We start from the raw sequence: 27,518 nt of genomic DNA, 5'->3' as shown, positions 1-27,518 counted from the left end.
CTCTTTCTCTCCCTTTCCTGATTTCTTCTCCACAGCACTGATCACCAGTTGACATATAGTTCACCTTTTTTTTATGCTTAGTCTGACACCTTCTCTAGACTGTAAGCTCCATGAGGGTAGAGGTCTTTGTCTGCACATCTTCCCTCTTGTATGCCCAATACCTAAACATAGTAGCCAATAAGCATTTGAATTGAACTTATATGTACAAACTTATTTAATCGAGGGGTCGGTGCTCTTCCTCAGTAAATATCTTAGGCTCTGTGGGCCATAAGGTCTCTCTCTGTCACAATTACTCAACTCTGCTGCGTTCGGTGAAAGCAAGCACAGACGATACATAAACAAACAGACATGGCAGTGCTCCAATAAAAGTGTATTTGCAAAAATAGGGAAGAGGAAAGGGCATATTTGCCCCATGGATTCGCTGTTTACCAACCCCTGATTTAAATCTCACAACTACCCAATGATTTGCAAAGTGTAATCTCCCTAATTTATCAGTACCTTTAAGTGGCTTGACCAAGATCACTTAGCTGGTCAACTGCAGAACCGATTAGAACCTGTACAGTCAGGCGAGGGGTATTCAAGGATGCTGGGAAACCAAGAGAGACCTGAGAGACACCAATGGGACAAGTAAGAAGTGGAAGCATCTCAGTGAGAAGCCAGCCCCTGGCTGCTTCCATCCACACTTACAAAGGAGGCACCTCAGAGACTCAAAGTCGTGAGGTTTCTTCAGCCACCCCACATTCCCCAACGAGTACCAGGAAGACCACCAAACCCTCTGAGATCAGAGGCAGACTGTGCTTGTTTCTCGCCCACCACCTCAAAAGCCAACAAGGCTTTGATGCAGATAATCCTTGCCCTTGATGTGTGACGGGGCTTCGGTGAGCTGGGTCTAAGATGATAAAATCACATCTGGCCTGGCTCTCTTCCTTCCTGTCTACCATATTGTCCTCCCCGTTGCCATTAACTTCACTTAAGAAGTAGAAATGGAGAGAAGAGGATGCAAAGCATGACCCCATCTCCATTCACCACCATGTATTCCTTAAATCATGAGAGGATTGGGAGAAATTATATTGGGAAAGGATCTAAACAACATGGAACCTCACAGTGAGAAAGATACTCATGTTGTCTTTTCAGTCCTTCTGAATGAGTCATGGAGAACATTCCAGTCAGTTGGTACTAATGATTCTAAAAGGTCTCTAAAACGTGTTCATCTTCCTTTCCAACAAAGAGAAGGCCTCAGGATCGGTGCCTTCATGGAGAGATGTGTCTAGTTAGAATTCAATAATATTGTTTGGTTTTTATTGCATTTACTTTTTTTTACTGGAGTATAGTTGCTTTACAATGTTGTGTTAGTTTCTGCTGTACAATGAAGTGAATCAGCTATATGTATACTTATATCCCCTCCCTCTTGGACCTCCCTCCCACCAGCCCGCATCCCTCTAGGTCGTCACAGAGCACCGAGCTGAGCTCCCTGTGCCATAGAGCAGGTTCCCACTAGCTATCTATTTTACACGTGGTAGTGTATTTTTATGTCAAACCTAATCTCCCAATTTGTCCCACCCTCCCTTTCCCCACTTACTTTTATTGTATTTACTTTTGTGGTGGATTCATATTATGCCAACCCAGTTAAGCGAGAAATAACTTTTTAAAGAATTGCCTTTCCTCCACAGGTCAGAGTTAGTGTGGACCACAAGATCTGGAAGGAGGAAGTGAAGCCGCACCATATTATTTCTATACTTTGGAAGCTCAGCACAGGGCGCTGCTCATGTACACTGTCTGAGATCTGAGGGTTCACCTGGTGGGCGTGAGGAAACAGCTGCACTTCAGCTTCTTCAGCTCCTGCCAGATCCTCCTTAAGCCCCTCAGAAACCTGGGCCAAGTGTCTGTCTAGCTCCGTGATGATGGGTGCCATCTTCCCATTTCCACCTTGCAGGACGCCCTCGTTGCTGAAGATGGTGGACTGGAGACTTTGCCAATCAGAGGCTTCCCTCCCAGCCACACGGCTTCCAGTTTGTCTCTGTTTCCCTCACGTCACGTCCGTCTTAGCTGCTGATGCCAGGCTACAGCATCGGGCACACCTACTCTGTAAACCAGCTCCCACAATTCTGTAAGAACTAATCCTGAAAATAAATTCCTGATGAAATATCTCCTAGTGGCTCTGCTTCTCTGATAAAGCCCCCGCTAATATAGCTTCTCTTATGGAAAACGATATTGGTTTTCTTCATGAATGGCAGTTCTATAAAATTTCCACATAAAGAAAATAATTCATTTTAAAGGAAAACTAGTAAGTGAATAACAGTAAATGTGGTCCATAGCTATGACAAAGATTGTGGAAGGGGTGTGTGAATAACTGATGATTTGGAAACACCTATTATTTTTCCCTTCTTTTTAAGAGTTAGGCCAGGAGGGAGAGGGGAAGGGATAAATTGGGAGATTGGGATTGACATATACACACTAGTATATATAAAATAGATAACTAATAAGGACCTACTGTATAGCACAGGGAACTCTACTAAGTACTCTGTAATGACCTATATGGCAAAAGAATCTAACAAGAGTGGATATATGTGTATGTATAACTGATTCACTTTGCTGTACAGCAGAAAGTAACACAATATTGTAAATCAAGTATAATCTAATAAGATATTTTTTTTAAAAGAGTTAGGGATAAAAGCAGCAAACCTCTGAATTAGATCCTACCAATGAACAAGTTCCATGACCAAGTGTACTTTGTGATAAATTTCACTTAATGGTACTGTTTTTGGATGCCCCAGTATTAAAAAAAAAAAAAAAAAGCCATTCATATTCATAGATTGAAAATGGCAATATAACAGAGAATTACACTTCACTTTTTAACTTTATAGTTAAAATTGAAATTGTATTATTTTTAATTAAAATTGAAATTTTATTATTTTTAAAAGTGATACATTCACATGGTTCAAAATGCAAAATGACTTCAGTTGTATATATTGATTAGCCTCCCTATCTGTTTTATATCCCCTGAACCAGTCCCTGTCACCTATTTGCAACTACATTCATCAGTTTCTTATGCAAATGTTAGCATATACACACAAATGTAAATATACAGCCTTATCACCCTCCTTTTTTACACAAAATATAGTATTTCATACATACTGTGGATCAATACTTCCAGGTTATAATTTGAAAAACATTTTTCAATAGCCAGAAAAATTGTCCCACTTTTTTTTTTTTTTTTTTTTGCGGTATGCGGGCCTCTCACTGCTGTGGCCTCTCCCGTTGCGGAGCACAGGCTCCAGACGTGCAGGCTCAGCGTCCATGGCTCACGGGCCCAGCCACTCCACGGCATGTGGGATCCTTCCGGACCGGGGCATGAACCCGTGTCCCCTGCATCAGCAGGCGGACTCTCAACCACTGCGCCACCAGGGAAGCCCCAAATTGTCCCACTTTTAATGCACAATTTCACTTATCAAGAAAAAAGATCTAAAGGAATAAAACTCGTGTATAAAAATTTTATTTGCAGTACTATTTATAATAATAAAAAAGGAGATAATAAACTTAAGAATTCCAAATTAATAGAATATTTAACACAATGGAATACTATGCACCAGAAAAAAAAGAAATGAGACTGATCTTTCAGTAACGATGAGGAGAGATTTCCAAATTTATTAAGTAACACAAGGTAGGTGCAGAATAATATATATAGTATGTACACCATATATGTGGGGAAAGAGGAGTATACAAAATAACATATATATAAGCTTATCTACATATGCATATATGTATATGTTGATATATGCCTGAAATACAGCTGAAAAAACAAAAACCGTAAGAAACTATAACATTAATTGCCTATCTGGATAAATTTGGGGAAAGGGATGAGAGAATTTTTGATGTGTACGTTTTTTTAGTTTTAATTCTGGAATTTTGAGCCTTGTGAATACCTATAAAATTTTTTAATAGCATATAATTTAACATTAAAATATTACCATATTTTTAATATCATATATAAAATTATTATAGTAATATTAATTATGGGTCAAATGAGTACATTTATCATTAATATATTTTCCAGTTTCCTTTGATCCACCATTTATCTGTTAGTACTGAGAACTGAGCCTTACACATAGTAGGCACTAAATAAAAAGGTGTTAAATAAGTGAATGCATGTGTGGAATTCATGGAGCCGCAAATGAATGTATATTCATTAAATATTTTAAACTAGAAGAATGATTAGGTCACTGATGTAATAGGTCTCAATTGCTGATGTGGTTTCTGATAGAGCCACGCATATACCACGAATTACCAGAGGTGCACATTCACTCACGACAGAACTCACTAGAAAGAGAACACACTCTTTCTTTATTAACTTTCCCAGCTTCATAGGAGATGTAAATCGCTTTATCGATGGAGTATAATTAATAAAGGGCATAAGCCACAAAACCAAATCCAATGCCCTCTGCTGTCAGAACACCCTCTTTCTTTATTAACTTTCCCAGCTTCATAGGAGATGTAAATCGCTTTATCGATGGAGTATAATTAATAAAGGGCATAAGCCACAAAACCAAATCCAATGCCCTCTGCTGTCAGCAGGTATAACAAGTAAATTGCATTCAGAGTATTAGCTGAGGAATTAAAATTTGCTCAAAATTCAGAAACAGCTATCATGGGTCCTCTTTCCAGTTTTGGAACAAATAAAATCAAAATGGTCATTGAACCCATTTGGCAGTAGTTTCTTAATGGGCTTGAGACAGCATAGCTCACCATTGCAAATAGCGTATTAAATTTTTCTCTGGTTATAATGAAATTCCTAACTGAGCTAAAGAATTTCCTGAGTGTCTAAATGATGGAAGTCATTAGTCAAAATACTGTATATATCTTCATGCTAAGGGTGGAAACTTACACTGAGGACTGTAGGTATGACTTTATCTTATTACTCAGTTCGGGATCCCAAGCCAAGTTCTGTGACCAGGGAAGGGAAGACTGCAAAACAAACAGAATGTCAGCATCATCTGTGGCAGGCTGCTAGATTTCTCATCTTAAGAACTGGACTTTGTCCCTTCCCACGTTGCTGACAGCAATGTAAATTGCTGTGGATCTTGGGCACGTTAATTCGCGATGCATATCAAGGGTCATAAAAATATTCAAACTCTCTAGCCTCATAATCATATTGATCATTAGGGAACAGTCCTTTACATGGTCAAAGTTATAGGCCTGGGCATTATTTGAATTTGAAACTGTTTAACTGTTTTAACTATCAAGTAATCATGTACTTACTCAACAGAGTATCACAGACTTTAAAATTATGGTTTGAAAGATTATGTAATTATTTGAGAAAATGTGTATAACGCGATACATTTTAAAACATACACAGGACACAACACTGTAAATATATAATAATAGCAACCATGTGAAATTTTAGAAGCATGGGAGGAAAATGGAATGAGATATACTAAAATAACAGCTTTGTGTCGAGGTATTAGGTTTATGTAATTTTTTAATAAATAATATCTAGCAGTTTATTAACCAATGGAGTATATTGCACAACAAACTACCGCACATCCTTCAGGAAGAAAAACCACTAAATTTGAAAAGTAAAGACATCACCCACTGAATTCGGACACAATTAAAATGTGCTTTAAATAGTTCTTTGGGGGAGGGGACACAACACTTCTACTGGAGAGACATTTGTATCATCCAGGTCTTTTCTTTACACCCATCATGCCATGAATTCATAGGAAATGCGCTCCAACGGTTCAGGCTCCTTTCCACTGGTTCTCACGAAGTGTGCTTCTGTGGGTGGAGCAGGCTGGCACTTCAGCTGAACCCAAGTACCTTTCTCTTTGGCTTCCTTCTTTTCCTGATCATTCTCCTTCACCCGTCTCAGGAAGCAATCTCGGCTCTTAGAGTGCTTAATATGCTTGATACGCTCATTAATTCTCTTGGCAAGAATCTTGCCCTTGTTTGTTTGCAACAATGCCAACAGCACGATGGGTAATACCATAGACTCTTCCAGTTTTGCCATGGTAACATTTCTGGGGCATTCCTTTTTGAGCAGTGCCCATTCCCTTGATATCGACAATATCACCTTTCTTGTAGATTCGCATGTATGTGGCCAAAGGAACAACTCCATGTTCTCTAAAAGGCCTAGAGAACGTGGCAGGTACCCCTAGAGGACATGTTGTGGGTGCCCCTCTTCTTTCCCTTTGTGTTGGTCATTTGGGCGAATTACTGGAAGATGGCGGTTCTGGCCGAAAGGGCTATATAATTTTATTACTGGGAAAAATATTGGAAAACCTTGCAAAACTATAACAATGAAAAGAGGAAAAACATTCATTGACGTCAATGTGCTCTTTCCTATTCTTTTTGTGTCCAGTGTTCAAATTTAGTTTACTATATTGAACGAGATGATCTTGGTTATTAAAATTCTTCTAAAGATTCTATATATGGAACCTAGCTTTAGACTATTAGTCTACTTTTCTAAAGGAATGAATAAACTCATAAAGAGTGCTCAGACACCTAGCTGCAATCTCCTGCCATTGGTTTTCAAGTCAGTTGCATGACATTCACTTTCGTTTCCTTCAACTCCATTTCTTAGTCTTTTCCTTACTAGCAACTTCCATGTTTCTTATTTTCAGAGCATCAGGTAAAAAGTAGTTCAAGAAAATATCGAAAAGAAGCAGTCTTACAGTAGTAACTCAAAGCATTTAGCTAGTCCTGTTACTAACATTAAAATTACGAGGACTGGATCTAGACACCTGCATTAGTATTGTAAAGATTACGCAGAGAAGGGCATAGGTCTGAACCTCTTGCTTTTCCTGGTACTAGTAGGGCAACCTTGAGTAGATTATGCATTCCCTGTAAGCCTAAATCCTTCACCTGTAAAACGATGACAATGACAGTACATCTTAAAGGTTTGAGACTGAATTCAAACCCAGATTTGTCCATTATGCTATATATTTAGTCAAGTAGTGTGGTTAATCATAGAAACAGATGTGGGTGTCTTGTCTGTGTGACCTTGGTAAATTATTTCATCTCTCTGTGCCTTAATTTTACCAATGCTAGAGAGGTCCTTTCAAACTGGCCAGAGACAATGGAAGTGGTGACTTCTCCCACTTAACAATCATTCCACTAATGTTGACTCAACGGTACTATAGTAACTGTAGCAGGAGCAGAACATCCCAGAAGCAGTCTCTGCGGGTGATGTGTGATTCAACACACTTTCTCATCCATACAACATCCTGATGAAATGGACCAACATTCTGGGGTTCACTGCATCCATGTTGGTATAAGTAACAGGACTAGCATGGACGGTGGGACCACAGCTAGGAGTTCAGATTCTGCTTTTGGTCGTTGACCATTTCTGTGATTCTGGACAACTTCTGACTTCTTTGACCTTGAGCTTCCTGAAACTTTAAATGAAGCTAACAACGTGTGCCTTAGAGAGACCCAGAAAGATGATGGATGCAGAAAATCTAGCATGGCACTTAAGAACCTTCACTCTCCCTCCAAAGAGACTGATACCAATGATTAAATGTTATTCCAAGAGTTAAATTAAGAGTTAAGGAAATGCCAAGCTCAATTCCAGGTTCATCTTGGTCGGCCATATGACCTTGAACAAGCTATGTCACTGTTCTGACCCTTACTCTGTTCATCTATAAAATGGCCTCACAAGTAGTAACTAATTCCCCTGTACACGTATATAATGTTTTGCCTAGTGGCACCAACTATGATTAAGTGTCCTATTATTATTAAATCTTAATGGCACTAGCTATTATTAAGTGTCCTACTACTGTGAGGTGCAAGTTCAGTATATTGATTCATAGAGCTCACAATAATTTCTATCAATATTTCTACATTTCTACGTCCAAATTACAACCAACCACACTGACATGGTAATTAGACGGCATTATGCTTCCACAGAAAAACCTTTATTTGGCTGTAGGGCCAAATAAACCTACAAACCTACAAAAATACTATTCAACAGCTTTTGGAAACAAACCTTTATAAACCCAGCTCAAAGCGACAAGATTCTCTCTCTCCTTCCCTGCATTCTATTATTGTCCTAAACAAAGGACTTGGGTTATACAAATTAAACGGTTCACCAAGACCTTGGGTCTGAAATATTGGATGCAATTTTGCTACGTAAGAGTGAACATCAACACTTGTAAAATGGCACCGGAAATTGGAATTGAACAACTTATCACGGTATACTGAAATTCCAAATCAGTTTGATTTGTTCTGAAAATCTGACCCAACTTTCTTCTCCCCTTTGTCCAGTCCAACCACAGTCTCTCATTGACGAAGCTGCCATGCTTACGTATTTAAGTATAGAATCCAAATACCATCTTTCTCTCTTGACAGACTAGAGCTGTTGTTCTCTTGATAAACTTTATGATATGTAAAAAGACCACTTAATCCTCCAATTTATGACCGTGAAATGCTGCTGAAAACCTGAGCTCTCAATGCTCCTAATTAAAACATCAATAGTGATCACTAAAGGAAAATATATTTCATTAGAATTGTGAGGATATCTTACAGTGTTTTTGGCAAAGCCATAATGATTACGTTAAGGTGCAGAAAGCCACGTGGCCGAGCTTTCTCTCCTGCAAAATAAAATATACAGTGAAAGTCATATGTGATGACTTTACATAGGAATGAACATAATCTGTCGCTCTTCCAAGTTCCAAGAGAAACAGGAGAGAAAAGGTCAGTGATGTTACTGGACCATGTCTTTCAGGACAAGACAATACATGAGGATATGCCCTTGTCATGCAGAGAATGAATTTCAATATATTTTAAGTAAAATGAGTTCACTAATAAAAAAGTCTTATCTTCCAACTGCTATCCTCCATCTCTGCCCAATTAGGGTCGTGATTCTATTTTTATTGCACTACAAAAGGTATGAATGTGTATAAACAAACAAATGGATAGATAAATAAATTAAAAAGCATAAAATTTAAGAAGCAAATGACCACCCACCTCACTTTACCTCCAGTGTTCTACTTCTTAGAGGAAAGCACAGTTACTTTCCAAGAGTTATGACCAGAACTATTCCGTCCTTCATCTACTCCCATGCAGAAATACTCATGTGCACACATCTGTGCCAAAATCCCTCTTTTTTTCTGCCACTTGCTTTTTTGCACACTTCACAATATATCAGGATAATTCCACATTGTAGATTCCACACTGTAGCTTAAAAATATGATTTCTGAGGGGCCAGAGCCTCGGAGAAGTCTTGAAATCGCTCCTGGCTTCAGTTTCTCCATCAGCAAAATATAGGGATCAAACGAGTTCATATCAAATCTCTTCGCACCATGAATGTCTTATCATTCTGGCCTTTTCTCTCCCCTCTGGTTTCAAAACTTGAATTGATATTATTCTTTTTATATGTTGCCCCTTAAATTTAATATAATCTTCACTTGCATGCCTAGATCACAGAATAGTGAGAAATATTCTTTTAATAACACTTATATTCTCCTTGTTGGTCGTTTCTCCAACTAACATGCCAATGCCTTTCTCCGTTTGAACCCTTACAAGATAAAATGAAAATCTGCTCATTTCTAACTCCATATGCCTAAATACCCATCTAAAAATCACGATTACAAATTCCCTAGAATGCACGACCTTAACTGGTGGGGAGCTGACCCCTTCTTTAATATTAGAGAAATTAATCTAACAAAATGATTTTTTCATCTTTGAAAGATCCAACTTCATCTATCTCTGAAAAATAAGCTTCAAAGTTAAACACCAGTAAAATGTCCAATCTGCTTCACACGCACTTTATCCTGTATCCATCTCCCTCAAACGGATTTAACTTAAGAAATTTCTTTCTGTATGATAAAGAACTTTTTTAATCCCATGTGTAAAACCTGTCAATCTCATTAAAAGGTAGTCCAGCAGCCTGGGGAAATATACTTCTTTCTAAATCTTTAATCAATCTTGAAACATCTGCCAGTCAGCATGTCTTCTGGAACTCCATTTATGTTACAAATGTTCTCCAGAAATTCACAGTTGCCCAATGAAATTGACAGTTTTAAAGAAAAATCAGATTGTCTCCTCTCCACGAATGGGCTACGCCCCTTTCAGGATTAAAGTAGACTCAAATCCGCAGACAAAAGTATATTCCTTCCCTCTGGCTACAAGAAGCTATAATCAGAATTCTCCAGTTTATGACGGTGTAAACAAGTACTCAGGAAAAAGAACTGCCATCAGGCCTTTCAGCAAGAAAAGCTAAAGTAATTTGCATATAAATCTTATCTACTGCTTATCTGGAGCTTCTTCCTCCCAGAGAAAACCATGGTTGATATTAATAATTTACCAAGTCCAAATTCAATGTAATGAACCAGTGGAGGTATTCTCCTAATTCATTCATTAGATGAGTCTGCTGAAGAGACGGTGCATTTTAACAACATAAGAAATGAAATGGGACTTCCCTGGTGGCACAGCGGTTAAGAATCCGCCTGCCAACACAGGGCACACGGGTTCAAGCCCTGGTCCGGGAAGATCCCACATGCCGCGGAGCAACTAAGTCCGTGCGCCACAACTACTGAGCCTGCGCTCTAGAGCCCTCAAGCCACAACTACTGAGCCCGAGTGCTGCAACTACTGAAGCCCACATGCCTAGAGCCCGTGCTCCACGACGAGAAGCCACCGCAATGAGAAGCCTGTGCACCGCAACAAAGAGTAGCCCCCGCTCGCCACAACTAGAGAAAGCTCGCGCACAGCAACAAAGACCCAATGCAGGCAAAAATTAATTAATTCGTTAATTTTTTTTTTAAAAAAGAAATTAAATGAGCCATCAAACTTTCATTTTTTGAAAAGTAAATTAAAGAACCATTTTGGGGGTTTTGGGGGGGTGTTTTGTATTTATTTATTTTTTGGCTGTGTTGGGTCATTTCTGTGCGAGGGCCTTCTCTAGTTGCGGCAAGCGGGGGCCATTCTTCGTCGCGGTGCGCGGGCCTCTCACTGTCGCGGCCTCTCTTGTTGCGGCGCACAGGCTCCAGACGCACAGGCTCAGTAGTTGTGGCTCACGGGCCTAGTTGCTCTGCCGCATGTGGGATCTTCCCAGACCAGGGCTCAAACCCGCGTCCCCTGCATTGGCAGGCAGATTCTCAACCACTGCACCACCAGGGAAGCCCACCATTTTGGTTTTGAGAACACTGGGTAAAATACAGGGAGAAACCATGGGCTAGCAAATCAAGCAAAACACATTCTTGCAAAAGGTCTTGGCTCCCTCTTTGGAAGGCTGAGCTAAGGCTGCAGGTTTGCAATTACAAATCAAGTTGCTGCAAGTTGGGTTTAGCAGAAAGCAGATTCTAAGAAGGAAATTTGCATTCGGAATGTTTCGTGGGGAGGGCTCTGGAAGCAACACCTAGGAGGTCGTCAAGGATGCAGGTCAGCTGTGATGCACTCTCAGCAATGCATCCATCTCCACCCAGGAACCTGGATGCCTGCAGAGTTGTCCCAAACTGGGGCAGTCAACGAGTGTAGGCTGTGCCCCAGGAAAGGGGCTTGGCTTTGGTCAGGTAGCTCTCTTCAGCATCAGCACAGGGCACGGCTGCAAGCTGTCTGTCTACAACACTCATAGCACTCCCAGTCGGGGGACGGAAGCCTTCAGTCCTGGAAGAGACGGGTGGAGATCTGGGAGCACACTACAATGCCACTACACTGGTCTAGCCCAATCCCAGTCAACCTTTCCACAGTTAGGCAATGGATGCTGAAACGGCAAGCCCAATGAGAAAAAATCTCCATGATGTTGGTGGTGAAAGAACTAGGGTCCTGCTAAGGTATCTAACTGGAATGTTGAAGGAGACTTGGATAAAAGCATGGAACATCCAGCCCCTTCCCAGAAGGCCTGCTGATCAATAAGGCACAACAATAAAGTTAAGAGCTTGGGGGAATTCTTTAATTCACTCAGTCATTCATTCAACAAATACTTATTGAACCCCTACTATAAGAAAAAAGCCTGTTCTCCAGTAGGTCTGTGTCTTTATGGGGAGGGGGAAGGGTGAGCTGTGACAGGGCGAGAGAGAGACATGGACATATATATACTAACAAACGTAAGGTAGATAGCCAGTGGGAAGCAGCCGCATGGCACAGGGATACCGGATCGGTTCTTTGTGGCTGCCTGGAGGGGTGGGATAGGGAGGGTGGGAGGGAGGGAGACAAAGAGGGAAGAGATATGGGAACATATGTATATGTATAAATGATTCACTCTGTTATAAAGCAGAAACTAACACACCATTGTTAAGCAATTATACCCCAATAAAGATGTTTAAAAAACAAAAAATTCAAAAAAAAAAGAAAAAAGCAAGAAGCAAGACAAGAATAAGCTGTACCCTTGTGGGGCTCACAGACTAATGAGGGTAAAACCATCAAAACAACATGTTCAATCACATACTTTAAAACAGCCATGAGTGTTACGAAGAAATTAAGGCAGCACTGTCCAACAGAATTCTCAAAAATGGTGGAAATATTCTATATCTGTGCTGCCCAACATGGTAGCCACTAACAAAATGTCGCTGTTGAGCACCTGAAAGTGGCTAGTGTCATTAAGGAACTGAATTTTTAGAATTTTATTTGATTTTAATTAATTTAAATTTAAAGATCCATATGTGGCACTGGCTTTTCCCAGCATTTAGATGTGGGATGGTGCTGGGAAAAGCATCTCCAGATCAATAACATCCCAGCTGAGATTTCAGGATGAGAAACAAGTAGAGAAAGTAAGAGGAAGAATTTTCTGATCAGTGAAAATACGTGTGTAAGGGCAGTAACAGAGGAAAGAGAGCTTGGCCACCGGAGGAACTAAAGTAGGTAAGTTTGGCTTGAGTACTGACTTGGGGGCGCAATGATCTGAGAACTGATTTGGGTGGGATGAGATATGGCAGGGTCTAGATCACGCAGAGTATCTTAAGTACATTGCAGAATATTTAAGTGTAAAGAGAAGGCATTAGAGAGTTTTAAAGTAGAGGTAGGATAGGATTGGATTGGATTACTAGGTAATCAGTTTGCTGTAAGCAGAATAAATTTGGGGAGTGGAGGACTGAGCAGGAGAATATCCTTCCAAAGTGAAACACACACACGCACGCGCGCGCGCTCACAGAGCTGAAACACACCCCACGTGAGGATTGGCAGAAACAAATATTTCTGGACACTCTCGGTGGAAGCATACCTGGTACAACCTCTTTGAAGGAAAATTAGATCTACTTATCAAAATTCTAAATATCCACAAATGTGTAAGAGCAACCTCCTTTTTAGAACTTACCTTAGAAAAATACAGTATCACGTACGCATACGTGCATGCACAAGGATGCTTACCGTTTCATTGTTTAGTTAGCAAAAATTAGAAACTATATTAAAATGTCCATGATTAGTGTGAGCGAATTAAAGAAATCATGGGACAGCCAAATAAGTGAATATTGGGTATCCATAAAATTGTCTGAAAAGTGCTACAACGTAAGTTAAAAAGAACAGGGACAGAGTATATAACAGTACTCAATAATGTGATGTGCAAAGCAAATTATACACACAGAAAAACACATGCATTTTTATATATGCCTATACATATACAGAGGCATATACATATCTCCATACAAATATACAAGAATCTGCCTAGAATTGCCTGGAAATGGAGACAAGTCTGGCGTAGGAGGGAACTTCCCTCTTCATGCTATCATTTTTTGCCTTGTTTCCTTTACCATGTACACGTAATGTACAACACTAGTAAATTAAAAAGACTTCATATATGCAAAAGCCATCTTTCATTGTAGGTAGTGTGGGCCTGTTTCTCCTTCCTTCCTTCCTTCCTTCCTTCCTTCCTTTCTTTCTTGTCAGAAATTCAACACTGCCTTTTGAAACCCAAAGTAAATCATAAAAAATAATTTTTTTTCAAGTTATCTGTTCTTGTTTTGTGGTCTGACACAAGTCATAGCAGCACAGTGGCATCCAAAGTCTTCTCTGTTATTTTCCACTCAGGTGGCCTATAGCAGGGCACTGCAGAGACCAATTTGGGACTAAATGGGATATTGTGTGTGCTTGGGCATGCTCTTCACATCCACAATCATGCTTCTGGCTCAGAGGCAGACAGGTGGGAAGAGAGGGAGGTCAGACATTTGTATCTCCATCTTGCCACAGTGGAAGCTGAGGTGTGAGTTCAGTGACACACTTTGGTCACAGCAGAGGGCCAGCAGCAGGACAGGGGGAAAATTCAGGCCATTCTTATTCCAGCCAGGTTTGTCGTCTCCACATGTTTGTCCTGTGCTGAGGACTGCAGTTTGGATAGTGCAAAAGGACTACCAACAAACATCACCCAATAGAATTCCTCAAAACTCTTGGAATTTCTTGGGATTTATGGATATTTGTACTCGTGAGATGCTAGGGCTACTGTCTGTTTCATAACTGAATACGCAAAATGTTACTTCAGGGTTTTATTCCTTTACTTAAATGTTTATTGAGCATTTACTATGGGCAGAGACGCTAGTCTATCATCCCTCCTCCCAGCTGGACCCACTTGAAGCATCTTACAAGATTGAGTGAGTTAATAAATATATTGATTGGGCAACATTAGTTACTATGCATTTGTTTAATTCAATAAACATATTTTTTTACCCAATATATGTTGAGCAAATTTTCAGTTTTATCATTTTATAAATGATCATTTTAACTTCACTTAACTTCAGAATAAACTTTTAACTTCATTTTAACTTCAGAATAAAAATAACAAACACAGCCACAGTTAACATATGATTTATCATATCTTCTAGGTCAAAGATTTTGACACAGCATTTCCCAGGAAGGTGCTGTTCTAAGAAAATAAATCGTTTATGTGCTTCTAAATCCTTACTTAACAACTACTTTTTAAATTGCGTAAATGTCATTCCTAAAAGAAAAAAGACTGCAAAACTGAAAAGATTCTAATTATAAAATTGCCAAGAACTCAGCATCATGCTTGAGAAAATCTATGTACAAAACAGATTCACTTTTCACCTACTGGATTAGCAGAATCTTGAAACAGCTCTCAAAGCACACTTTTGCAAAATGGGAGGAAAGGGGTGGGTTCATAGATTTCTGGGAACATCCTCCAAGGCAACTTTGATAAAATTTTACATGTGAATATGCTTTGGACAATAAGTCCACTTCTAGGAATCTATTCACCAATGTGCTTTTCATGGGATGAGATGAGGGGGGGTTTGCAGCACTGTCTGTAACAGTGAAAAAGGAATTACTCAGATGCTCCACAAGAGAGAAGCAGCCTGAACTCAAACTTAGGCACTGCCACGTGTGACTTGCACAAAAATTTAACATCACAGTTAACTCAGTCTTTTGATCTGTAAAATGGACATAAAAACTCCTACTTCTTGCACATATTTAATAGTAAGTAAAAGGAAGAAAGAATGGATAAATAAGCAAGCAAATACAGCAAATATACCCGTACACTGGAATTCTATCTGATTACTGAAAACAATGATATGTTGCTAAATAAGAAAAGCACGGCTCAGATAAGTATGTAATTATATATATCACGTACACACATATATTCATGCACACACACACAAAAAACTTTTTATACATAGACTCTTCTGGAATAAACTATTCACAGTGGTTGCTTCTGGGGAAGGAAACTAGATGATTCCTAGGGACAAGGATGAAAAGAATCTTACTGTTCAATGTAGAAATTTTGTACCTTTGAATTTTGTACCAAGTATACACATTACCTATTCCAAAAAACATCAAATAAAATTTAATTTTAAGGGGGCCAACTCAAACTGGAGTGTTAATTGCTGAATTCCCTGGTACTGAATTTGTAGATTACATACCAGTAGCAATTATGAGACATCTTAGAACATCCTACCACTCAGAAATAGAAAACACCACAAAATCAGGTGGGCCATAAGCACCATTTTCTCCTTGTCTTCTTGAATGTCTCATTCCATTATTCTGACCTGCAGTAAAATCATGTATTCATTCAATCAGCAAATATTGAGCATTTACCATAGGCTAAGAGCTGGGGATACAGCAGTGAATAAGATAGCCAAGGTCTTTGGTCTCACAGAACTTACAGCCTAGTGGGAGAAGACATACCCTGCAAAGAAATAAATTAAGAAAAAAATGTATCTGGCACAAAAATAAGAACAATGTTCTAGAGGGATGCGAGGGGAAAACTTTGGATGTGATGATCCATATAGGTTGGTCTCAGGCAGGAAATATAAAGCTAAAATCTGGATACCAAGAGAGGGCCAGCCAGAAGAAAATCAGAGAAAAATCATCCATCAATGGAGACGATGGATTCAAATGGATTAAGACCTCTCCTGGGGCCAAGTCCCCGGGAATGTTCCTTTCAAACCACACTTCACACAACATTTTCCATCTGAATTAATGGATGTTGAAGACCAGACTAGTTTCATAACATCTAGATCTGGGGTCACTGTTGGTGAAATACAACCCAGGCTCGAAAAGTGGTTCTTTGGCAAATGAGCTAAAATACCTGCTATTGGTAAATGGAAAGCTGGAAACCTGAAGAAATTGTTCATATGAAAAGTCAATGAACTCTCTCACTAGGGGATTCAAAGAGGTATGATTTCTCAAAGTTTTTTAGAAATAATTTTCTTTTATTAAGTTAATGTGTGGTATTAAGATAATAAAATGCATTTTAAGACTACAGCGCTTTCCTGAATAGTATAACTTGTAGTAAGTAAAAGCTTTGAACTCAAGCTAGTGTTTTAATTCAATTTGAGTTAGTAGTTCATTCATAAGATAGGCTAATTTCTCTTTCGATTAACCACTAAAGTATTCATTGTATAAATGAATGAAGGGAAGATAAAATAAAAACTTAGGCAAATTGAGACAAGTTTGTGGGTTTGGGGCAGTTGGGGGTGGGAAGGGACACACACACCCATAGTCATATCAGACGGAAGTTCCTTAGAGGACGGTATTGAGTACATGGGATATCTTTTCTTAGAACCCCATTTTCAATATATTTGTATGAAATCAAGCCATGCGGCAGCTACAAGTAAAGAATTTTTCACGACACCCACTTAAAAAGATAAGTACAATCATCCTGTGTTTCCCAAACTTCAGTCACGCACAGCCCACCATTTGGATTTGTGCTGCATCTGAGTTCCACCACCTACCCCAACAGTTTTTGCTGCTTCTTTGTAACACTTGCACTATGTGTTAATTATCTATTTTAAAACTTCGCTTTTTAAATTAAATAAATTTATTTAAAGAGGAAACTATATACTCTTATCTTAAATGGAAAACCAGTATCACTTGAAGGTAAATGTAAAATGTCATACAATATAATGTTAACGAATACAATAAAATGATATTTTTGAAGACTCTGCACCTAAGTATGGTTCTCTATTAAAAGGCCTCCTAGCCGACAGCTCCTTAAGCTGAGTTACATAAGAAGCAGCACTTTTTCTCATTTTATGATTCAATGCTGTTTACTGCCCTAAAATGGTCTCTCAAGACATGATTCCATTTGGGGAAGACGTCTGGAGTTAATAAGCAAAAATATGATGGTCAATCTTTAATCAAAGGTCTGCCATTTTTGTCGAACATATTCAACTATGTATTTTCTAATACAGTGTTTCATCAGTGGCTCCTAAATAAACCCGATGTTATAAAAATGAATCGCTAAAGTTAACAAGAGGAAAGTACAGTGCTACCTGTTGTTCATTACCAAAGCCGTGACTCTTCTGCTGAGATACGAGTGAATTAATTTCTACCCGTTTATGGTTCTTACAGACAACAAACAACAAATATCACCTCAATCTCTTAACAATAAAAAATTAAAATCAACATTACAGACCTTTATGAAGTTTCTACTGTGAGTCAGCACAGGATTAAGAGTTTGATATCTTTTATGAGAAGCACATCATTATCCTCATTTTTGTACATGAGGAAGCTAAATTTCGGAAAGAGTAAGCAATTTCCCCAAGGCCACAAAGTCAGTAAGTGGCCAAGTTGAGATCCAAACTGAAATGTGAGTCCCAAATGTACGCTATGTCCACCAAGGAAAAAAATAATGCACCAATTCAATTAGGAATGAAAGAAGGAAGGGAGGGAGGGAAGAAGGAAGGAAGGAAAGAAAGAAAGAGAGAGAAAGTGTCCCAGCAAGATTTGTAGTAGTTATTGTCAAGACTATTCTAAAAATGCACCAATTCAACGGAGGAAGGGAGGAAGGAAGGAAGGAAGGAAGGGAGGGAAGGAGGAAGGGAGGGAGGGTCCCAGCTAGACTTGTAGTAGTTATAGTCAAGACTATTTGAAAATTCATATTGAAACCAAAGGACCTAAAATACCTAAAACAATTTTGAAAAAGAAAAATAAAGTGGGAGGGACCAGTTTACCCTATTTCAAGCCACTGTACAGCTACACATGTAGACATATACAGACATATCACTGTACAATGGAGACACACAAAACAATGGAAGAGAGTAGAGGACCTAGGAATAGATACACATAAATATGCTCAATGGAGAAAAGACAGGCTTTTCAACAAATGGTCCTGGAGCAGTTGGACCTCCATAGGCGGAAAATGAACCTACACCTAAAATGCACACTGTATATAAAAACTGACTCAAAATGGATCATGGACATAAATGTAAAAGGTAAAATTATAAAATATTTATAGTAGGAAAGAAAGAAAGTAGGCAAAAATAGTTGGGATCTTGGGCTGGACAAAGCACTAGTACCAAAAGGGGAAAAAAAACTGATAAATTGGACTCCATCAAACTTAAAATTTTCTGCCCTGTGATAGACCTTGTTAAAATGATTAAAATAATAAGCTACATACTGAGAGAAAACGTTTGCAAACCACATGTCTGAAAAGGATTAATATCTAGAACATACAAAGAACTCTCAAAACTCAACAGTTAAAAGCAAACAACCCAATTAGAAAATGGGCTGGGCTTCCCTGGTGGCGCAGTGGTTGGGAGTCTGCCTGCTGATGCAGGGGACGCGGGTTCGTGCCCCTGTCTGGGAGGATCCCACATGCCGCGGAGCGGCTGGGCCCGTGAGCCATGGCCGCTGAGCCTGCGCGTCCGGAGCCTGTGCTCCGCAACGGGAGAGGCCACGGCAGTGAGAGGCCCGCGTAACGCAAAAAAAAAAAAAAAAAAGAAAGAAAGAAAATGGGCAAAAGACATGACTAGGCATTTTACCAAAACGTATGTACAGATGGCAAATCAGAACACGAAAAAATGTTCAGCATCACAAGGAGATGTCAATCATCATCTCATCATCACAAGATGTCAATATACACACATCAGAACGTCTAAACCAAAACTGACGCACCAAAAACTGGGGGGCAACACCAAATGCTGGCGAGGATGCGGAGAAACTGGATCACTCATGCGTTGCTGGTGTGAATGCAAAATGGTCCAACCACTGTGAAAAACAGTCTGGCGGTTTCCTGAAAAACTAAACATGCACCTACCAATACAACACAGCAATTGTACTCCTGGGCATTTTCCTAGAGGTATGAAAACTTACGTCTGCACAGAAACCCAGACCCAAATGTTTATATCAGCTTACACATAACAGCCTAAAACTGGAAACCACCCCCAAATGTCCTTCAGTGGATGAATGGCTAGACAAACTATGACACATCCATATCACAGAATACAACTTAGCAATAAAAAGGAATGAAACTTTGATACCCACAATACTGAAGACAACCACGACAATTCCAGAGAATTATGCTGAGTTAAAAAAAAAAATCCCCAAACATTACATACTGTATGGTTCCATTTATATAATATTTTTGAAATGATAAAACTATAAAAATGGAAAACAGATTTGTGGTTGTCAGGGCTTTAGGGTTATGGGAAGGGGGAGCAGAAGGGGCAACTATAAAAGAACAAGACGAAGGACCCTGTCATGAGGGAATGCTTTGTATCTTGATGGTACCAATATCAGTATCCCGGTTGTGATACTAGCGATTTGAAGGATGTTACCATTGGGAGAAACTGGGTAAAGGGCATGTGAAATCTCTCTATTATTTCTTACATCTCATGTGAACCTACTATTACCTAAAATCTAAAAATTTAATTTAAAAAAATGAGACAGTGGTTCTTAACCATTTTTGGAAATCGTGGAGGGTGGGAGGTGACAGGGTTTGGGACACAAAAGTCCTGATCTCTAAGAATCTCATAAAAGCTATGAAGTCACCTGAGAACAATCGTTTGCATCTTATCCATAACACAGTACACACGGCTAACATTTATGTTCTCTGAGACCCAGGGCATCAACAGAGGCTCAGAACACTAAAAAAATAAACATAGCCCCCCAACTGCTCCGAAAAAATCAGCTTCCAGATACTCATCCAAAATGTAGGCATCTGCATTCTAGAAAGAAGCTATTTTAACTTCAACATTCACATATATCTGTGGCATTTCTAAACTCCCAATTTCATTTTGAATTTCACAGAAACGGGTTTGCAGCAGGGAGGCATCCTAATCTCTTCCTGGCTTGGAATCCCCCAAAATTTTATTTCCACCCAACCGGGATCAAATTCCTAGAGGAAGAGGAAAATCAAATTTCCCCTTCCTCGTTTCATGAAAATGAAACTGGAGATACCTGCAGATGTCTTTTCACTTCAATATTTGACCCGTTACTCAAAGTAATTCATCCTTAACTAGAGTGAATATATTAATCGCATGTTAACAATACCATTCTACAAATAGACTGTCAATTCCTTGAGGATGTTGACTGTATCTGTCTTATTTAAGGTGGTTTTCCCTGAGCTTCTTAAAATGAATATTCACTCAATAAATATTTGATGCATGATAAAATAAATGAAATCAAATATATCCCAAATGAAAACTAAATTCTTAAAATACCAAAGATAATGATCCACAAAAATTACAAAGCTGCTTAAAAAATAAATATTTCTAGCCATCTAATGAACATCATAAAAAATACATTGGCAGATGTGGGGAAAATCATCACACAAGTAATTTGGTTTATGCCTACACACAAAATCACTAAATTGGCCATTCTTTGCTTAAATCAGTTTTGGGGATGATTAAAGGCTGACTTTATGCATAATTAATCATACCATCCACAAGGACCATTGAATAAAGATGACTAAAATACCAGCTGGAAAGCACTTCTGACATGGAAACCAGGGAAGCTGATTCAAACAGAGCTAAAATACTGAATACTCTTAGGCAATACTTAGCAAGTGTATTCAGTCTAACTGACCATAAATTTCACTACTGGAAGTTAGCCCCAGACTCTCTTTTCCTTGAGGAAGGAAAAGGATGCTTCATGAATCTTACTGAATGGTTGTATGTGTTTGTGTGCATGTGTGTGTACATATACTCATGTACTGATGGTATATGATGAATTTATTCAATTCCTATGATTTTTTTTTTTTTTTTTTTTTTTGCGGTACGCAGGCCTCTCACTGTTGTGGCCTCTCCCGTTGCGGAGCACAGGCTCTGGGTGCACAGGCTCAGCGGCCATGGTTCACGGGCCCAGCCGCTCCGCGGCATGTGGGATCTTCCTGGACTGGGGCACGAACCCGTGTCCCCTGCATCGGCAGGTGGACTCTCAACCACTGTGCCACCAGGGAAGCCCCAATTCCTATGATTTTGATGTTATGAATATAACTTTGCCACGATATCATTAAAAATGCACAGATCCCTGATCATCTATAAATCCAAAGCCCTAAATGAAATATGAAACCTCTTTGGCATACTGGGTCAAGTGAAACAGAGAAACAAAGGAGTGAGAAAATATTTCTGCCTAAAATTTGGCCATTAATTAACCAGTTTTTCAAAACTACTCTGCCACCCAAAAAAAAAGATCCCCAAATTAACGGTTATGCCCTAGTCTGATGAGCTTGCTCAAACCAAAGTTACATGGAAATGGGTTTCTCCGGTCCTGATACCTTTGCCATGTATCTACGGATCATGAAAAATCCTACAAAGGCAAATATCCCTTCCATAACCTAACATCGGTGCTTGTACATTAATTATTTCACGGATATTAAGTTTTGTTTTCCTAACTAAAGAGCAAGGTCTTTGAGGATGAGAGCTATTGCAGTGAAAGAGATGAAAATAACAACCATGTAAGCATCATCATCCTCTAACAGCACCAGTAGTAGAGAGAGCAGTAATAAACATTAATTGGGTTTCCACTGTGTCAAGCATTGTGTTAAGCCTTTTATGAGAATTCTCTATAAGGTGGATATTATGAGTCTCCCTATCATTACAGAAGACTGAGGCTTATAAATGCTAAATAACTCACCAAAAGTCACATAACCAGTCGCTGAACTGGGATTTTAACAGTCTCATGTCAGAGCGTATGCTCTTAAACCAGTAAGTAGTGATGGATTCATTCATTCAATAAATCTTCATTGAGTGCTTCTCCATGCTGGAAACTGTTCCAGGCACTGGGGTTCAGCCCTCATGGAGTTTCACATACCATTTGGGAGATACAGGCAATCAACAAGTAAAACATACAGACCGGTAAGTCAGGGGGTGATAAGTCTAGAGAGAAAAAAAACAAAGGGATATGGGGGAGAAGGAGGGAAGAGATAAAATAGGGTGGCTGGAAGGCCTCAATGAGAAGGCGGCACTTGCGGAAAGGCTGAAGATGGTGAGGAGCCAGCCAGGAAGAGGTAACGCGGGGAAACAGCATTCCAAGCAGAAGGAACAGCAAGAGAAAAGATTCTGAGTCAGGGGGCTTCAGGGACTTCCCTGGTGGCGCAGTGGTTAAGAATCCACCTGCCAATTCAGGGGACACGGGTTCGATCCCTGGTCCGGGCAGATCCCACATGCCACAGAGCAGCTAAACCCGTGTGCCACAACCACTGAGCCCGCTCTCTAGATCCTGTGAACCACAACTACTGAGCCCGCCTGCCACAACTACTGAGCCTGCGCTCTAGAGCCCGCGAGCCACAACTACTGAAGCCCGCACGCCTAGAGCCCGTGCTCCACAACAAGAGAAGCCACCGCAATGAGAGGCCCGCGCACCGCAGAGAGGCATGGCCCCCGCTCGCCACAACTAGAGAGAGCCCGCGCGCAGCAAGGAAGACCCAACACAGCCAAAGATAAATCAATAAATAAAAGATTCTGAGTCAGCACAGGGCCTCAGAGCCCACTGTAGGGCTATAACTCTTGGTGGTCTGAGCAGTGAGATAAATTAGGAGGTTATTATTCTACAGTATTTGGGGGCTTGGGCCAGAGCGGCAGTGGCAGATGATGTGAGAGGTAGTCAGATTCTAGACATGTTTCCAAAACAGAGATTACAAGACCTCCCGATGAACTGGCTGTGGGGTTGTGACAAGGAGGGAGTGGGAAGGGGGGGCTGAGTTTTTATTGTTTGCTGCTTGCTTGCTTGCTTGCTTGACTGATTTTTACCAGGGCAACTGAAATACTGGGACCTCTAGTGGCTGAGATGCAGACTCCAGGAGAAGCAGGTTTGGATGAAAAAATCAGGGGTGGCTGGACATATTGGGACCAGGAGACGTCCAGATGAGGATGCAGGCTAGACAGGAGAAAAGGTCCTTGGTACATAAGAGCACCGAGATGCCATTGAAAGTCGGGTAATCGAGGGGGACTGCATGGAGATAAAGTGAACAGGTGTGAGTTTAAACTCTGAGACTTGCAGAGTGGAGAAGCCATAGCAATTACTGACTGGGAAATCCTCTCCGTTGCAAAGGAAGAGACCAAGTGAGGGCAGTTATATGATGCCATCTAAGCCACGTGGTAGGTTAATGATGTGCAAATTGTCTAGTTCACCATTCCTCTAAGAATACATTTTTTAGTGCCTTTTGTGGATTTGCCAGATAATTGTAGACACACCCCGCCCCAGCCCTCAAAACAGCAACATCGACATTATCCTGAAAAAGTATTGCACCCAGAGCCCGGCTTGACACCTCCATGAACCAACGCATGATGAAGCCAGAGAATAAAGATGTGAAGATACTGAGACTTTTGAGTTAAATGAATTGAATTTCTTTAAGCTTTTTGATGTTTATAGAAAAAAGCAAGTCTACAAATATTTGATTGTTTAATCACTTAAGCTGCTTAGTATCTCAACTGAAGGTGACCACTTATTTGCAACCCATCTGAATGGGGATGGTCTTAGACTATTTCATGCCCCATTGAAAAATCACTTACATGTATATACTTTGTAAAAAACTGCATCCAATGAAAATGTTCGAGAGCTGCATAAACATTTATGCCTTTGGATACATCTAGATAAAAAGATTTAAAAAATCAATCATTCCTATATCCTTCCATCAATCCTAACTCATCTCTGATTACACCAAAGAAATAATGAAATCAGAATCAATGCTGTATGCTTTCACTGCATTTTCACAAATATTATCTTATCCAATGCTCATAGCATCATTAAATAGTCTTCACTGTACAGATAAGAAAACTGAGGCCAAGAGACGTCAAGGGTCATAGAGCTAACGAGTAACAGAAGGAAGATTTGTTCTCTTTTCTTCTCTTATCAAATCTGAGGGGTCATTCCCTGGCACACCAACTGCTTACGATGAAATGTTGTTTTCTTGTTTAATTATAAACCCTCCCAAACATGGTTCTAATCCACAGAACACTTGTCTCAATTCCATTAATAAAACCACCACGTCACATTAGTTCCTCAAGGGGCTTATGAATTGCAAAGTCAGGCCTTCACTCTGTAGTTCAATCCATGTTCAACGTGCACTAACTGAGCGCCTACTGTGTACCTAACGCAAAGCCCTCCAACTCTTTGAGACTTCCACATGCTGCTTGCTGTTCTAGGCTATCTGCAGCCTAGATTAATACCACTAACATTTCTTACTTTGGACGGAGGGTCCCTGTGCCATTTTCCTCTTGATGCCTCCATTATAAAACTTTAGTTTGCAGTGCTTTCTGACAATTATGTAATCAGCCTCTTCAGTTTATATAAATAAATTATATCATTAGGACACTTTTTGAAAATTAACTGGTGATAAAATCAAAATGAACAAATAAAACCAGATTTTGTTGATTATATTTTTGACCTTTTCTCTCCATGAGCAATAACCATCACTCAGTAAATATTCTAAAATCTATTTGAGTGTTAACACAGACACAATGAATAAATCCTGAGAAAGTACACTTCTGGTCGGCATCCAAGATACCGTAAAATAATAAAGGGATGCAAAGTAAACTATATTTCCTTTCCTTCTGCTTCAAATATCTGTCCATAAACACTGGCACACACGGGACTATATAGTGTCAGTAATATTACAGAAAAAAGTCTCAATTACTATAAACTAGAAAGTTATGGTAACTAGTCTTTCAAATAAATCACCATGTGTCACAATTTGGCATAAACTCTGATCCTTATGAATAATTCACATTTTGTGCATTAATAATTCATGTCCTCTTTCTGTTGGAATGCTCTCTAGCACAGAATGGATGTCTCTTATCAATTTCCTCAGTTGACATGATGGAGTAAATCTAAAATTAGAATGGTGTTTTCTAATGCTCCTTTTAACACTGTAACACTCGACTGGCCCATAAGGTTATAAAAAATATAACGTTCCTCTTATTTCTTGCCCTTTGCATGAAAGTCACTGTGTTAAGTACCCTAACAACAGTTGGTCCCCTTGATGAGAATATTTGCATAGCAAAAAAGAAAACCAAGGAAACTAAGGGTTGATAGGGATTGGTTAGTTCTGTCACATTTCTCCCTAATTATATATTTATATATTCACTATAACATGGGGCCTAGTTGCTAAAACATGGTAAGCAGCAGGGAAAGAAAAAAAGAAAGAGAGAGAGAGAAAGAAAGGGAGGGAGGGAGGGTGGGAAGAAGGAAGGGAAGACGGAAGGAAGGTAGGAAGGAAGAAAAGGACCAAAACAAATCAGGTAAGATTTTTTAATAATTATAGATGTTTCCCATCAGCAGGTTTTCCTCCCTAACTGTTTAACACTGTGAAATTGCCTTTCAATTTTCAGTAAAATTATCTGGTACATAACAAAGTCCAAAGACCAAATAAGAGAAAGGTGCCAATGACATATATCTGTGGAGAAAGACGTTCAATTTATTACTATTAACTCTATTCCCACTGTGGCCATTCTTCATCATTACTGACATTATTCTTTCAGACATTAGGAAAGTAAACTTTTCTCCCCAAACTCCCTCGCCCCAAAGCACACGATAAACAAGAACAGCAACAGCACTTGACACAAGGCAAAGAGAAATGAGGTAGTTTGAAATTTAAAAAAAAAACAAAATCATTCCAGTATCCTCCACCTCCCTCAAGAATTCCTTTGCCACCCCTCAAGCCCAAAGAGAAGCAGAATGAGTTCTCTGAAGTCCATCAATGAAGAGCAAAGGGGAAAAGGGCAAAAGAGAGGGGGTTTTAAGAGAGAAGCCATCCCTGGGCCAACATCCTATCCCTGACAAGTAGCCTCTGGTTCATTCATTCTTCCTTTTAGTACATATTTAGCGAGGGAGCACTTGCTCTGTGCCAGGTATTATGTTCCGCCCTAAATAGTCCTCCAGCGGGCATCCGGTGTGTATTCCAGCAATGAATCCACTACCCAGGCTCAGGACCATGGAACCTACCCACACCGCCTTTGCCAGCACCTGGGCCAGGGGTGGGTCACTGTCCAGGACTCGGAGTCTGAAAATACTTCTCCCTGGGGTCAGAGGGTCCCTGACCTTGTTCACACTCAGAGCGTCTGCCCTTCCTCAATCAGTCCATCCATCCCCCGGAAAAGTTAAGTTGGCGGCGAGTGGGAAGAGGGCCACCGGGGGCATCCGGCGGGCTCAGCAACCCCGCCCGGGTTTCTCAGCTCTGACTCCCATGGCTACCGAGAAATATTTATTTCCAGGAGACGGGCTCCAGTGGCTACTGAAGCCGACCACAGGGCCACCATCAGAAGGCCAAGTCATCCGAGAGATAAAGATAGATCCATTACATACCTAGACCCGGCCTTACAGTGGCAGCCCCAGGAGATGTGGGTTTAGGCTGAGAAACCACAGCGCAATTCTCTGGCGCGCTGCCGGGAATCTCCTTCCACCCTCCAGGGATGCTGGCTAAGGATAAAGACAATTGACACGGTGAACGGGGGGCGGGGGGAAAAAAAAAGGATCGATACTTACCCCTAGGCGTCTGCTCCGGATCCTCACGTACCCTTGCTTCACTATGTCATTAAAATTGGAAGCCATCCCGGACAGCCACTGACAAGCCCCCTCCTCACCCAAGCGCACGCACCCTAAGTGGCTTTGGGGAGGGCTGAGGCCAGGGTCAAGAGAAGGCTTTGGGGTGGGGAAGGAGAAAGTTGACAAGGTGAAGCGTTTACTGCTGCGGTCCGGCGTGGCTTCAGAAGGCGCACATCACTTTCTCTGTCCCCCAAAACCTTTAAGTGGGCGGCCGGTTTGCAGCCACTTTGAGGGAGCGCAGAGAGCGCAGCGCCGCGAGGCGAGGCTGGAGCGCCGGCGTCAGCTGACTCATCAGCCAGCCTGCCCGGAGGAGGAGCAGCGGCTGCTCAGGGATCCAGCCCAGCCTCTTCCCGGGGCCCAGGAGGAGAAGGGGGG

The 27,518-nt window shown here is 40.4% G+C and overlaps 1 protein-coding gene and 1 pseudogene across 1 annotated transcript in view; both read right to left on the bottom strand.

Moving 5' to 3' along the window:
- The window catches only part of DOK5 (docking protein 5), a 139,926-nt gene extending 112,777 nt beyond the window's left edge, over positions 1–27,149 (bottom strand). Inside the window, exon 1 of the mRNA XM_007457606.1 lies at positions 27,084–27,149. Within this exon, the coding sequence (XP_007457668.1) occupies positions 27,084–27,149 (66 nt within the window). The remainder of the gene's footprint in view (positions 1–27,083) is intronic.
- Positions 5,699–6,201, bottom strand: LOC103083132 (60S ribosomal protein L21 pseudogene; annotated as a pseudogene).
- Positions 27,150–27,518: the final 369 nt, after the last annotated feature.

The sequence above is a fragment of the Lipotes vexillifer genome, unplaced genomic scaffold (genome assembly GCF_000442215.2).
Source record: "Lipotes vexillifer unplaced genomic scaffold, Lipotes_vexillifer_v1.1 scaffold1186, whole genome shotgun sequence".
NCBI lineage: Eukaryota > Metazoa > Chordata > Mammalia > Artiodactyla > Lipotidae > Lipotes > Lipotes vexillifer.
This window is presented reverse-complemented; position numbering and strand designations above follow the sequence as displayed.